At 30.8% G+C, this 13,581-nt stretch overlaps 2 protein-coding genes across 3 annotated transcripts; one reads left to right on the top strand and one right to left on the bottom strand.

Annotated features, from left to right (window-relative positions):
* Positions 1-4,634: 4,634 nt before the first annotated feature.
* Positions 4,635-7,302, top strand: LOC119687589. Its single transcript, XM_038101960.1, has 5 exons — positions 4,635-4,865; positions 4,987-5,426; positions 5,523-6,188; positions 6,355-6,710; positions 6,776-7,302. The coding sequence occupies exons 1-5, from the start codon at positions 4,801-4,803 to the stop codon at positions 7,055-7,057; spliced, it is 1,809 nt and encodes a 602-aa protein (XP_037957888.1). The 5' UTR covers positions 4,635-4,800; the 3' UTR covers positions 7,058-7,302.
* Positions 7,303-8,149: 847 nt separating this feature from the next.
* LOC119687588 (hydroxymethylglutaryl-CoA lyase, mitochondrial) lies at positions 8,150-9,563 on the bottom strand. 2 transcript variants are annotated; one of them, XM_038101959.1, is made up of 3 exons: positions 9,306-9,563; positions 8,550-9,228; positions 8,150-8,490 (listed from the first exon to the last, which is right to left on the bottom strand). In XM_038101959.1, exons 1-3 carry the CDS (start codon positions 9,366-9,368, stop codon positions 8,234-8,236), a joined length of 999 nt encoding a protein of 332 aa, XP_037957887.1. In that variant the 5' UTR covers positions 9,369-9,563; the 3' UTR covers positions 8,150-8,233. The 2 variants fall into 2 exon arrangements, with proteins under 2 accessions (XP_037957887.1, XP_037957886.1); XM_038101958.1 differs by having other exon boundaries at positions 8,550-9,240; positions 9,306-9,558.
* Positions 9,564-13,581: the final 4,018 nt, after the last annotated feature.

The following is a 13,581-nucleotide window of genomic DNA, read 5'->3' as shown; positions in this document are numbered from 1 at the left end:
GCAATAAATAAAAATATTGCATTTAACCAAAACAGGTGACAAGTTGACTATTTTAATTATATGAAATTAACGAAACGTCAAATTTTGTTGTTTTGTTTACATTCTGCAATTTCAACAAAAATTGTTTAAAAAAAAAATACTTTCGAGTTCACTTTTATAAGTATTAGAGTAAATATAAAGTATTTCATTGGGAAAAAGAAGAAATAGACGTAAATTTTATAAAACCAGATAGTGTTTGCTTAAAAGTTAAAAAGATAATTTGTAGTGAATTAAAATGTATTAGATCTGTGCAAAACGTGAACAAATATAGCAAATGTCAAAAATAGCTTGTTTCTTATTTAAGACTGTTTAATACTTTTATAGAGTCTGTTCAGTGCTTAATTGTTATAGAAATCAAATAGGTTCCTGCGTTTTAATGATAATAAATTGCAAAAAATTTTTATTGACAATTTCATGAAATGTGTTGCTATTTGTATTTCATTTTATTAGAGCCGTTTATTGGAGTAAATGTTTTTTGCAATTATTGAAGTAATTATTAAACAGGCTTTGAATCAGCTGTTTCCCTAAAGCTGCGGTTACATTGCATGGGAATTTTGTCTTGCGTGTTCGTACGAACAAGACAAATATATGTGATCATACATTGCTAAGAGCAGTAAGAGCAGTTCGCGCAACGTGTTGGACCTTCTGTGCGAGCAATTCATTAAACAAAATATTTTCTTTGAAATTCCTACGTTCGTGCAAAATGGAAGACGTTAATAATGAAATTGAGAGGTGTGTGTTGTTTTTACGTAATTTTAAATTTATAAATGGATGTGAAATTAAAAACATATACTACTTTTAGGAAATGAATTACGATTTGGTAAATTCTTTGTTTGAGGAATAAACAAACTTTCTATTTCTATACCTTGAAAAATAAAAATCATGCACCCAAAGTCATCTTTTGTTATTTAAAATTAATAAATAACTTGATAACGAATTTTCCGCTAAATAAATTTCATCTTCACTAACCATTTTGTTTTGAAAACAAACAAAACAGAACTGTCAATTCACAAGTAATATAACCGGAATATGTGATATGTTCGCATGACAAAACATTTGTACGAACACGCAAGACATAAAATCATACTGAAGAATTGAAGAGGCAATTCAGAATTTTCGTGAGAATCCTTAAAGAATTATGCCAGGTAACTAAGAGTTACCTGGCATTGTTCTATAATAAAATATTTTTAGTAAAATTTAATTTAGTTTGAGTAAAATTTATACCTTCACAATAAATGTTTCATTCATTTATTATTAAACCCTTCACTTTTTAGTTTGAATAGAAATATGTTCTAATTAATATATTAATATAGAAAAGTGATATCTTTTTGTATTTTCTAAATTCAATTTAGAGTCTAAGTTATTGTTGTGCCAATCTAACTAGCATTCTTGCCTAAATGGCTCTTTTATACTTGAAGAGTAAGATTATAAATAACGTGGTTATCGACAAGATTAATAATAAAAACATCACTTAATTAAGCATTAATTATTGAAGATATATACCACTAAGATGAGCATTATAACTACCATAAAGGATGATTACCGAAATTTGCGAGAGGTTGAGTTTAAATCTTCGATTTTTGTGATGGAAAATCAAGATTTTACTATGTTTCTGACATCGCAAAACATATTGCCTCAGTATGATTTAGGCAATCATATGTAAAACATAACTGTTTAACGCTGAAAATGAACATTCTCGAAAATAAATTAAAATGCAAGGAATCCAAACCAGAGCATAGTTGAACTCTGTAAACAACGTTTGCTTTTAGGCAATTCAGATTGAATGTGGACTAGAAACAAACTTGATGCAGTTAAAGATTATTAGTCATCAAACTTCACCAATTACATAGAATTTATTACTTTTTCGATATCCAAACTAGCGTTGACTGAAATTTAAAAGATCCATCAGTGGTTAAAGTTGTTACAAATACTATATTGGAAATTAGAAAATATTCCACCTTCAAGAATAATGATTTTCAGTTTGCTGGCAATAAATGCTATTAAAGTTAAGGTGAATACGTCAGTAGGTTAACGGTAGCGATTTTGGTTTACCGTTTTTGTGGATGGGAAAAACCTACTACTCCCTTTTAGGGCTTACAGAAATGCCAAATGTAGTAGCTTTGGTGGCGTTCCATATAAATATGTACATATTTGTTATATATATATACGTCGATACGTTGTTAAAATTTTATTCATAGTCTGAATATAATTTTATTTATAAAATAACAACTTTACAGTATCAGTCCACAAAAAGTATGTTTTATAATTTATTTACTTTTAAGATGTCATAATATTTATATAATATTTTACACAACATAAACACACAAATATATCACGTACCAATTAATATATGTATATTGTACGCCCATAAATAATGATTTGATTTCAACGAAAAATAAAATTGTCAAAAAAGGTAACGAAAGTTTTCTTTTATGAATTTATTATATTTACGCTTAATAAAGAAACACTTTCTGTTCCTTGAAGGGTATCATTTGAAATAAAGATAGTCTGTCCATCTGTTGGATGGTTTTATTCTAAAAAGTTTGTACCAAAAGTTAAAACTCATTCTAAATTTTTTACAAGATATTGCTCTTTAGCACAGCATAGTTTACAATATATCCAAATGTGGGACTAGTAATTGTAAAGTTATCTTGACACCATAGCTTAAAATAATTTCAAGTACACATTAGCACCTACTCAGTATAGCATTCTATAGATAATAGCAAATATCTCAGGTTGTCAAAGTTTATATCATTTTAATTCAAGTAAAATTCAACAGTGCTCAAATTTGAAAGAAATATCAATTTATAATTAAGTAAGCTCATATAGTTGCTGTTTATGCGTTAATTCTAAATCAGGACCGGAAATAATAGTTATTTCAAAAATTTTCAAAAACAACAAAAAGTTGTCTTAATTCAAATTTAACTACATAGTTATCACCCTAACAACTTTTATTCTTCATATAATGCATACTTTATATTTATATATTTGCCTTTTAAAATAAAACTCAAATAATAATTATTAATTATTGTAATTCACTTCTTACTCTCCAATCCACTATAACCACCAAACACTGAAAGCATTTCATTTTACTAATCCTTAAAAATAAAACGCCCGATTGGCAACTTATATTGGGTTTCCAAAAATAAGTTGCACATAAAGAGTTTTATATTGTCTGAAAAAATAATAGTTATTTTTGTATTTTTTATTTTTAAAAAATAATTATTATTTTTGCAATTTAAATTAAAGAGCAGAATGTACAAGTTATTTGTGCATGGAAAAGTAATAAGCAAATAATAACAATTTTCGAGAAATATAATACAAACCAAAATTAATTGTTATTTTTTTAAGTTTTATTTTAAAAGCCGAATGATAAGATTTTTTAGATTTATTTTTTTAAATTAATAACTGTTACAGTCCTTAGTTCTAAAAACAGTACAGTAAGTGCAATTGTTTAAGAATTAATAAGATAGTGATATATAAAAAATTGACAAAATTTATTATATATAAATAAATAATAAATAATGCATATGAACATGTAATTTGCGTTTGTTAAAAGAGTATTGAATTTTGAAAAGGGGGTGACCATGTCTGTTTAAAAACATTATTAATTGAACTTATTATTTCATGTATGAACACTAATATTAAAGTATACACAGGTCCTAGTTCATGTGTACGAAGAGAGCCAAAGACGAAGAAAAGTTTTTGGTACTCATTGGACAGTCACACAGCAACAACTCTTTTTCCACTATTTTTTGTTATTTTTTACACTATCATTATTATTAACGTACTTTTATTATTGGAAAAAACAAGTTATTACAAACTGCTTATAACACAAAATTCATTAAATATTTGTCGCACAAGAAATTTGGCAGAGTGCAATCATTTCATAAAAATGCACTCCCTATCCATAAAATTTTACTTAACGGTTATTCAACAAGTTGAGGTCACCATTTGTTCACCATATAGATGGTGAAGTTGAAAATAATCGTGTGATTTGATGTGGTTTTGTGCAATTTCTGAGAGTGTATTTGTTTTTTTTTTGTCGTTCTCAATTAAGTTTCTATTCTATGTAAAGTCTTCTCTGATTGCAATTAACAAAATGTCAAATTTTGTTTCGTTTTAAATACGCATTTCATTGGAAGTAATGAAAAAAATAAAATATAAGTGAATATAAGAATAGGAAGTGAAAATGAAAAATACCGAAGTAAAAATAATTGATTTTATGAATATTTTTCAAAATGCTAATGAATTAAACAAAGAAACCAAATTACATAAAAAAAATTAGTACTATGCAAACCTTATATAATAAAAATAGCTTGTCTGCTTAATACTTTCGTGGAGTGTGTTCAGTGTTTAAGTTTTACAAAATTCAAATAGAAGCCGGCGTTTTAATAGAAATAAATGTAATATTGCAGCAAATCTGTGTTAATAATTTCATGGCAATTATTGTCGTCTCTATTTATTTATTTGAAGGTATTTATTGAAGTAAATGCCAACAATTGCAAATTTTGCTGTTGCTTAAAAACACTATAAGCATTGTCCTTTAAAATGTACTCCTTGAAGCAATTGCATTTATTATAATTAAAACTGGCAACGCTTATGTGTCAGAATTGCACGATTTGACAAACGTCGTAATGTATCCCTCCATATAGATAAGCGTCCAGTTTCAAATTTTATTCGTTGTATATGAAATTCTATCGGGACATTTATTTTTAGTTTTTGTCACTTTTGTAATTAATAGTAGAGTAAGTCTTGAGTATGTCGAAATCTCAAGTAAAAGAGGATTGGCGTGCTAGAATTAAAGATTTGCTAGTATCGAAATGGTAATCAGAATGATAAGCGGCTGAAATATTGTTTGTTTTTGATTATTACTATTTATATTATATTGTATAATTTAAAATTTAGTTTGATTAATTTTTAGTAAAACAAGTTTTGTATTTTTAGCACACCAATATGTGAAACAACCAAATCGGCGCATACTTCACAACGATACAGCTTAGATTTTGATTCAAATTTCAAAAATATATTATTAAAAACGCCCCAATTTGTTCAAATATGTGAAAAAGAGGAGCTTGGCTATCAAGATGTTAATAATGATTTGAGTGTGCCTACTTTTAAAAACTCAGAGGAAAAGAAAAATAAAGGTCTAGAAAAAGAAAATAAAAGTACAAGATTTGTGGATTATGCTATGTGTTCAGGACATGAGAAGTTAACTTTACAACACCCTACTCATGAAAGTTTTGTGGGCGTAGAAAATATATGTAACGACACTCCTGTAATTACTCCTGATAATAGCTTGTTGCAACATTTGCAAAATAAACAAAAGGATGATGTAGTGGGAAATGATAATAAAGTTTCCAATGAGTTCTCTTCACTGACCACTGGTAATTGAAACTATTAACATTATATTAACGTTGACCTATATACTATTTTTTATATACATGTTTTTTTTTTGTTCCAAAAAAATTTCGTAACTATAGAATGCAACCTAAATAGCCTTCGTTTAGGTGATAATGAGACGTCAGCTTCAAAAATATTGCTTCGTTGTTCGGAGGAGAATTTTTTTCAAAATCAATCTGAAAATATAGTTGCCAACTGTAATTATGGTCTTCATAGTTTTCCACATTCAACTAAATGGGTAGACCCTCCCACAAATAAACCTGATGCAATTGTAAAAGATGAATATACATCTGGTGTAGAAAAAAAGGAAGACCTAAATGATTCCATAATTGTGCTCTCAGATGATGGTGGAAGTTCAGATGATAACAAAGAATATAGAGAATTGTTTAAAGAAGAAGTCAAAGAAGAAACCTGCAATTTAGAGAAAATAATTTTTAATTCAGATAACATTAAAAATCCATGTGAAAATGAGATCGAAGAAAAAGAAAATTCTTGCACTATTGACACTTCATTCCAAAGATCGTTTGAATTTAATGATACTTTGGAAGAAGTCAATCATATACTTGAACTCTTAGAACGAAATGGAAAGTCAAATGCATTAAGTAACTCAAATTTAAATTTGGGTAACCCAAAAATCTCTCCAAAACCACTTAAAATCAGACAAAATACTTTTACAATATCATCTAAGAAAAATTATGTGGAGCCACCGAAACCAATTAAAACTCCTTTGGTCAAATTCACAAAAGGTAATTAATTTGTGCATTTTAATTTATTTTGCGTATGTCGTATTTATACTAGGTCAGTTCAAAATTGATTTTAATTTTAATTTAGTTAAGGTTTTTTGAATTGACATAATATATAGTCGTTCGTGGAATGAGTAGAATTTAATAAATATCTCGTTTTATTTTGCAGTAAATCGTGTAAATACAAACAATTCACCCAAAACATCTGCAGCATCAAATACCAAGTCCAAAATGTTTAAGACTCCGAATACGAAACGTATTGAAACTAAAGTGAACAAGCTTAGCAGCTCAAACAATAAACAATTTGCCCACATCGTAAGTCCTATTGGTACCTATATAAAAAAAAGTGGGACTACATCACTCATATCCACTCATAGTTTAAAAACACCAAACAATATGTGTAATGCAGTTAATCGTGAACTTGTATTTGCTTCGCGTACAGGAACCAAGGAAGAATCTAACAATATTCCTGTAGTTTCTCGTGCACTGCCTAAAAAAGCATATATCTCTTCAGACTTAAAGCACGTAGGTTGAATGTATATTTTTTATTCGATTTAAATATTAACAATTATATAATTATTTCTTAACAGTATGTCGATGAGCGTACACCAGTAACTATTCCTGAAGTCAGCAAAGTGAAAAATTACATCGATACTGCGAGGTTACCAGCTGTTCTTCGACATGATGGCAAATATAAATTGCCAATTAGTGGTAGAACCTTCGATTCAAGTCCTAAATCACCATTTATTAAGAAAGCAAATGCTGGAACGTCTCAAAACTATGCACACGCTATCAATGCTAGTTTGGCAAATTTATCTGTTACAACAGGAGATGTATCTTTATACACGATAAAAGATGCCCAAATACTATAGTTTATAGTTAACCTTATCCTTTCTCTTTTATTAGTTTTTTCTCATATTTGTTGATCTTAATACTTTTTTTACTTGTTTATTTATATTTTTTTACAATAAGTTTTTATACATTATAATCGCGTTAGTGTTTATACATCTATTATTTCTCATTAAAACCTGGCAGGGGAAGAGACATTACGTAGAAACTGGAGAGGAAAATACCCCCGTTTTATTGAAACAGTTACGCTCAATAGCTATAATTTCCAAATTTAAAAAATGAGTCTTACATAACAACTCAACTGTTTTTGCTATAATAGATCGTCTCACATCTTAGCAAGTGGTCCATTGCAATGCGTGACATTGATTCTTACGTTAATTTATCCTTAGGTACGCTCACGATTAAAATCATTAAATATCGCAATATGTAACGATCAGGGACCGAAATTAGTAATTGTTTCAAAAAAAAAAAACTTATACATAGTTATTATTCTATTAACTTTTATCCTTAATATTATGCATGCGTTTTATTTATGAACGTTTTAAAATAAACCTCAAAAAATAATAATTAAATTTGTGCTTTATATTCATCGAAAATAACTTACACTTTGCTTTTATTGGAAAATGCATTTTATATTTTCGTTTTTAAAAATATTCGAGAGGCCAGTGTGAGTTATATTTTGTTTTCAAAAATAAGAATTGTTCATGGTTTTTATATTTAAAAAGCACAAATAAAAGTTATTTGTGCATTTTAAAATAAGCAGATTTTTAAGAGTTTTTTGTGCATTTTAAAATAAAAAGGATTTTAAGAACTATTTGTGCGTTTTAAAATAAAAAGCAGAATTTTAAGATTTATTTCTGAGCGAAAAAATAAAAGACACGTGATAATAATTATTTTTGGTGAATATAATATAATGCAAATTTAATTATTTTTTGACTTTTATTTTAAAATACCAATGATAAGAGTTTTAAGGTGGTTTTTATTTTTTATGATAACTTACGGTTCGTGGTAACGATATAACAAATTATATTAATGACCTTTTGGAATTAAAGCTGAAATGGTTTGTAATCCGAGAAATTATTAACCAATAAATTCGTAAAAGTTATATGTATGTATACATTGCTTCAATAATAAATATATTTGTTAAAAATAAATTTTTTCATAAATGCATATTACTGGTACGTAAAAGAAATTTAGGTTTACAATTCACTTTTTAGGCTTTTTTTTCTAGCTTCAGGTCCCTTCCAAGCACGATTCACTTTTGACTCTGTTGGCCTGCCTAACTCATTACAAATGTATCGGCCTACAGCAATTAACTTTTCCAAATCAACACCAGTTTCGATATTCATACCATGTAACATATAAACTACATCTTCGGTTGCTGCATTACCACTAGCACCACGCGCATAAGGACATCCTCCCAATCCGGAAACAGAAGAGTCCACAACTCTAATACCTAAATAAAGTTAGTTATATTACTAAGTTGCTTTTCTATTGCTCAATTGAAAATTATACCATAATCCAAGGAAGTTAAAATATTTGATAGTGCTTGGCCATAAGTGTCATGACAATGAACAGCTAATTGTTCGACGGGCACTACTTTTACAACTTCCTGCAACATTTTTTGCATAGTGCCTGGTGTTCCAACACCAATAGTATCGCCCAAAGATATTTCATAACATCCCATTTCATATAATTTAGCTGCGACTTTAACAACATCGTTTGGCTTAATAGCACCTTCGTACGGGCAGCCAACAACAGTTGAAACATAGCCACGAACACGTACATTAGCTATCTTAGCTGCCTCGAATATTGGTTGAAAACGTTGAATGCTTTCGGCTGCTGTACAATTTACATTTTTCAACGAAAAACTATCTGAAGCCGCAGTAAAGACTGCTACTTCATTAGCTCCTGCTTTTAAAGCACTTTCAAAGCCTTTAAGGTTTGGTGTCAGTACTGGATATGTTACACCTGCAACTTTTTTTATTCCTTGCAACACTTCTGCATTGTCACCCATTTGCGGTACCCAACGTGGACTTACAAAACTAGTCACCTCTATTGTTTTTAAGCCAGTATCAGATAGTTGATCAATTAAATTTATTTTAACTGATGCGGGCAGGAGCTTGGGCTCATTTTGTAAACCATCTCTAGGACCGACTTCAACTATTCGTACTACTGAGTTGTTTTCAATCACCTGCCCGATTCGCTTTTTTATATAACAATTTTTTTCACTTTTCAATGATATAAAGTATTTTGTTATCACATATTTACCGTGGCAAATGTACGTCTGACATGACGGCAAACTCCAATCAGTGAGGCTTTAGAGATGTGCATAATGGCTCCGTACAATCTTGCTCAATTGTGTATAAAAATAAGATCTAGAACTACAGTAGCTGTTATTTATTTTATGTGTGATAACCATTGATCGTAAACAGCTGTTGCAAAATCAGCACGATTGCCAGCTGTATAGGTTTTTGTATTTAAATCATATGCAATATGATGTATTGGTTTTCGTATTTATATCAAATAAAATATAAATAAGGCAATAAGGCAAAACCAAATATTCGCCAACCTCATACAATAATGTTTCAAGAAGTTATAATTCAAATCCATTCAACCTTATCATTGGGATCTTTAGCAAAAGCATATCCATTAAATTAAAATATATGTATGTACATGCATGTCGTAAATTTTATTTATTTTCATGTAGTCAATTTGAATTAGAATCATTTAAGCAATCATGATCGCTGAGCCATTTATTAACCATATATCATTTAGACCGTATCATGTGTACAAATGATTACATTTTCTTGCAAAAATTGAAGCAATGAACAAATAAACAATATAATATTATAAATATGTAATAAAAAATAATAATAAATACATAAATATAAATAATAATATTTCAGTGCCATTCGTTTCTCCAATAAAAATATGTACATATGTTTTGTTACATACCGTATATATTTTTTATGCGCACCTTACACGTTCAATTTTAAGTACGAAACTTTCGAAGTGTATACGATTGACTGCGTGTTCATATGCATGATCGTACGAACAAATCAAGTGTACGTATTTATATGTAAGTGGTCATAGTTGCTGATAACTATTCGCGCGACGAATAGTTCTACTTCGTGCGAACATATGAGTAAATAAAATATTCTGTTTGAAATGCATTCGTTTGTACGAAATCGAAGAAACAGTGAAATTGAGAGGTGTGTGTTATTTTCATGTAATTTTATTTTATAATGAAATATGGAAATTATTTGAAAACATGTCACTTTTAGGAAATGAATTGTGATTTTCTAATTTCTTTGGTTAAAGAACTAGATGTAATTTTATTTTATAATGGAATATGGAAATATATTTTAAAATATGTCACTATTAGAAAATGGATTGTGAGTTGCTAATTTCTTTGGTTAAAGAACAGGCCAAATAAATGAATTAAAATTATGCACCCAAATTCATCTTTTGTTATTTCAAATTAATAAATAATTTCATAACGGGTGTTCAGCTAAATATATTTTAATTCACATGCAATGTAACCTCAACATGCGACGATTTCGCACGAAAAAACATACGTACGATTTTTTAATTATAAAAAATTAAAATATTTCAAATAGGTGCGTAGGTTTGTAATCAATAGATGCCCATGCAGTACGAGAAAACTAAATTAAGGCCGTGTGAGAATTCGAGTAAATTTAGATTTCCTAGGGACAGAAATCTACACAATAGATTGATAAAAATAAGCCAGTCAATAATTATGATTAAGAAAGTTTCTCCAATGCGAGTTTTAGATGGGTCTAGTTTCTAAATGAAACTCGAAGAGAAGATAACCATAGGTCTGTTCCACGAGCTACTCATAGTAAAACATGAGTAAAACAGAAGTAAAATTTACACAAAAATACTTGAAAATTTGCTGGTGGAACGCGCTTGTGTATACACAGTGTTTACTCAAAGTTACTATGAGTAGCTCGTGGAACAGACCTCATGTAAAGAGATTATGGACTTCTATTATTGGAAATGCCAAGTTCTAATATATTATCGGAGACAACTTTTTTTTTGAAATATGAAGAATCGAAGCGGTCACATGTCGATCTTTAATAATTAGCTATATAAGCTAAATTTTAGTTATTTTAACTAATATAGTTAAAGTTAAGGAAATCCTTCAATGGCAAGGGTGAGATACAAAAATTCTATAATAAATACTATGTCACAGACATTCGAGCCCATATAACTATAATAATAACAATAACGTTAATAATACTCGTATAATAAAATTTGGAGACATTCTTTAAATCGAGTAGTTGAAAATGCGTGAATGTAATCTCTTCCGCTCAAATGGAAAGAATTCGCTTTTTCGAGATTGTACCAACTACAAACGCAAGCTTGACGGTAAGTACTTCTCCGTCTCTGTCCTTGATGAGAATGCCAAGATCGTTCGTGCTGACGAGTACCTTTAGTCGCTTGCCCGTAGGTACTTCACCCTCTACAATCTGCTGCAAAACGGCGCCGATTGATGTGTTCTGGCTTCCAGATGATTTTGCTATGGTTGCAGACAGCGTTGCTTGAAAATGGGCGGTAGAAGCTAATCGAGACGAAGTTGCTCGAAAATCATTTGAAGGTGTACTCGGTGTTCTGTAGCATTTTTAGATACAATCAGTATGTCGTCAATGTACGCGAAGATGAAGTTTAGCCCAACCAAAGTTGTATTGATAAATCGTTGGAGTGTTTGGGCTGCGTAAGTCAAAAGTCATGAAACGAAATTCGCCGTCTACGGTGTGTCGCACTCTGACACTGGAATCTGGTGGTACGCCTTCTATAAGTCAACCTTCGAAAAAATGCTTTTGCCATGAAGGATGGTGGTTACGTCATGCAGAAAAGGAATCGGATACCGATCCAGCTTTGTTTGAGCATTCAACATACGATAATCGCCACATGGTTGACAAGTACCGTCATTTTTTTAGCACCATATGCAACGGACTCGCTCAAGAACTCTTAGACGACTGACAAAACCCCTTTTATAATAAGTATTGTGACTCTTTCTCCGCTTCCTCCAATTTGTCCCCAATAAGACGTCGTGGTCGAGCAAACGTCGATGCACCTATAGTTTCAATAAAGTGGTTGGCTTGCATGTTGCATGTCAAATGGTTATTGCTCAATGTGGCTAGATCCGGTATTCGCTCATCAAGAGCTTGTACTCGTCTGTAATACTGTTGGCTCGGATGCTGCCAACTTACCCCTCTAGTGCAGCACTTTTTGTTGCTACGAACATTTTGCTGTTCATCAGTTGTTTCCGCTTCATGTGAATCGGAGTAGATCCTAGTGCTTTAATAAGTCTGCGCCGACAATGAGATAATTTACGTCTGCAACTACAAATGTCTATGGGAATTCGCGCCCTAATCCAAGAGATAGCAAAAGACAATTTGTGCCGTATGTGCTTATGGGTGTGTTATTGCACATAAGTTATGTACAACTTTCAGGTTAACATGACCCGTCTATAACAATATTAGATCCTCAAAACTCATCAAAACAGACAGCGTGAACAATGCTGTCGTAGAGAAACTGCGCATCCCTTATAATTCTCACTGCAGAAATTGTCAAAACTCAACAAAACAGACAGCGTGAACAATGCTGTCGTAGAGAAACTGCGCATCCCTTATAATTCTCACTGCAGAAATTGTGGAAACCAGCCTTAAAAAGACGCCATTACGTATTTTCTCTGTGAATACCCGGCTTTGGTTTCCAGAAGAAATAGGTTTTTAGGAAGATACTTCTTTGACAGTTTATCAGAATTCTGAAATGGAGGATAGATAATTCAAAGTACAAAGCATCAATATTACACATACAACGTTTAGTAAAAATCTTGTGTCTAAAAAAAAATAGTTTTATAAAAAAGCGGAGAGGTTCATTTACTTTCTTTTTTAGTTGGCCGCGATAAGTAGCCTCCACCAGTCAATCCGATGCTGCTCGAACTATCGTTTTCACCATTAGGTTAAAGCAGTCACATGACAAGAAGTCACCCTGTCTGATACCTTGTTTGGTATCAAATGGCTTGAAGAGGTTCTTTTCGATTCTAATGGAGCTCAACGCCATTTTTCATTGCCGTATAAGTTTCGCTGTGATATCAAATTCAAACATACTGGCGTAGATAGTGCTTCTAGTCGTAGTGTCAAAAAAGGCTTTGAAATCGACAAATGGGTGGTGTTTGTCGATTTTGTTTTCTTGGGTATTCTCCAGGACTTGGCGCATTATGAATATCTGGTCTAGGATGGATTTGTCAAATCTGAAGCCAAAATGATAAGGTCCAATCAGTTACTTGACGATTAGCGATCTTTCACGTAGTACGTTTGACAGAACCTTAAATGCGATTAATGCAGGATTACCTTTTTGAGGATTGGTCGTTGGACATGCACTAATCCTACTATATATTATGAATTAGCTGTAGCATGCATTTTTAAAAGCTCTTTGCTACCAGCTTTAAACAACTCAACCCATAAATCATCAGCGTCTGCAGCTTTGTTGTTTTTGAGCCGCATTATAGCTT

Source organism: Teleopsis dalmanni, chromosome X, assembly GCF_002237135.1.
Source record: "Teleopsis dalmanni isolate 2A chromosome X, ASM223713v2, whole genome shotgun sequence".
Lineage (NCBI taxonomy): Eukaryota > Metazoa > Arthropoda > Insecta > Diptera > Diopsidae > Teleopsis > Teleopsis dalmanni.
Note: the sequence above shows the minus strand (reverse complement) of the source record. Positions and strands in the feature narration are given on the sequence as shown.

Bases quoted from the DNA above. Each gene is read 5' to 3' on its own strand.
- LOC119687589 (XM_038101960.1), top strand. From the start codon at position 4,801: ATGTCGAAATCTCAAGTAAAAGAGGATTGGCGTGCTAGAATTAAAGAT. The intron at 5,427-5,522 runs GTAATTGAAACT...TCGTAACTATAG, and splicing joins GTTCTCTTCACTGACCACTG to AATGCAACCTAAATAGCCTT. The intron at 6,189-6,354 runs GTAATTAATTTG...TTTATTTTGCAG, and splicing joins TTTGGTCAAATTCACAAAAG to TAAATCGTGTAAATACAAAC.
- LOC119687588 (XM_038101958.1), bottom strand. From the start codon at position 9,368: ATGCACATCTCTAAAGCCTCACTGATTGGAGTTTGCCGTCATGTCAGA. The intron at 9,241-9,305 runs GTAAATATGTGA...TATATAAAAAAG, and splicing joins TCAGACGTACATTTGCCACG to CGAATCGGGCAGGTGATTGA. The intron at 8,491-8,549 runs GTATAATTTTCA...AACTTTATTTAG, and splicing joins TTTAACTTCCTTGGATTATG to GTATTAGAGTTGTGGACTCT.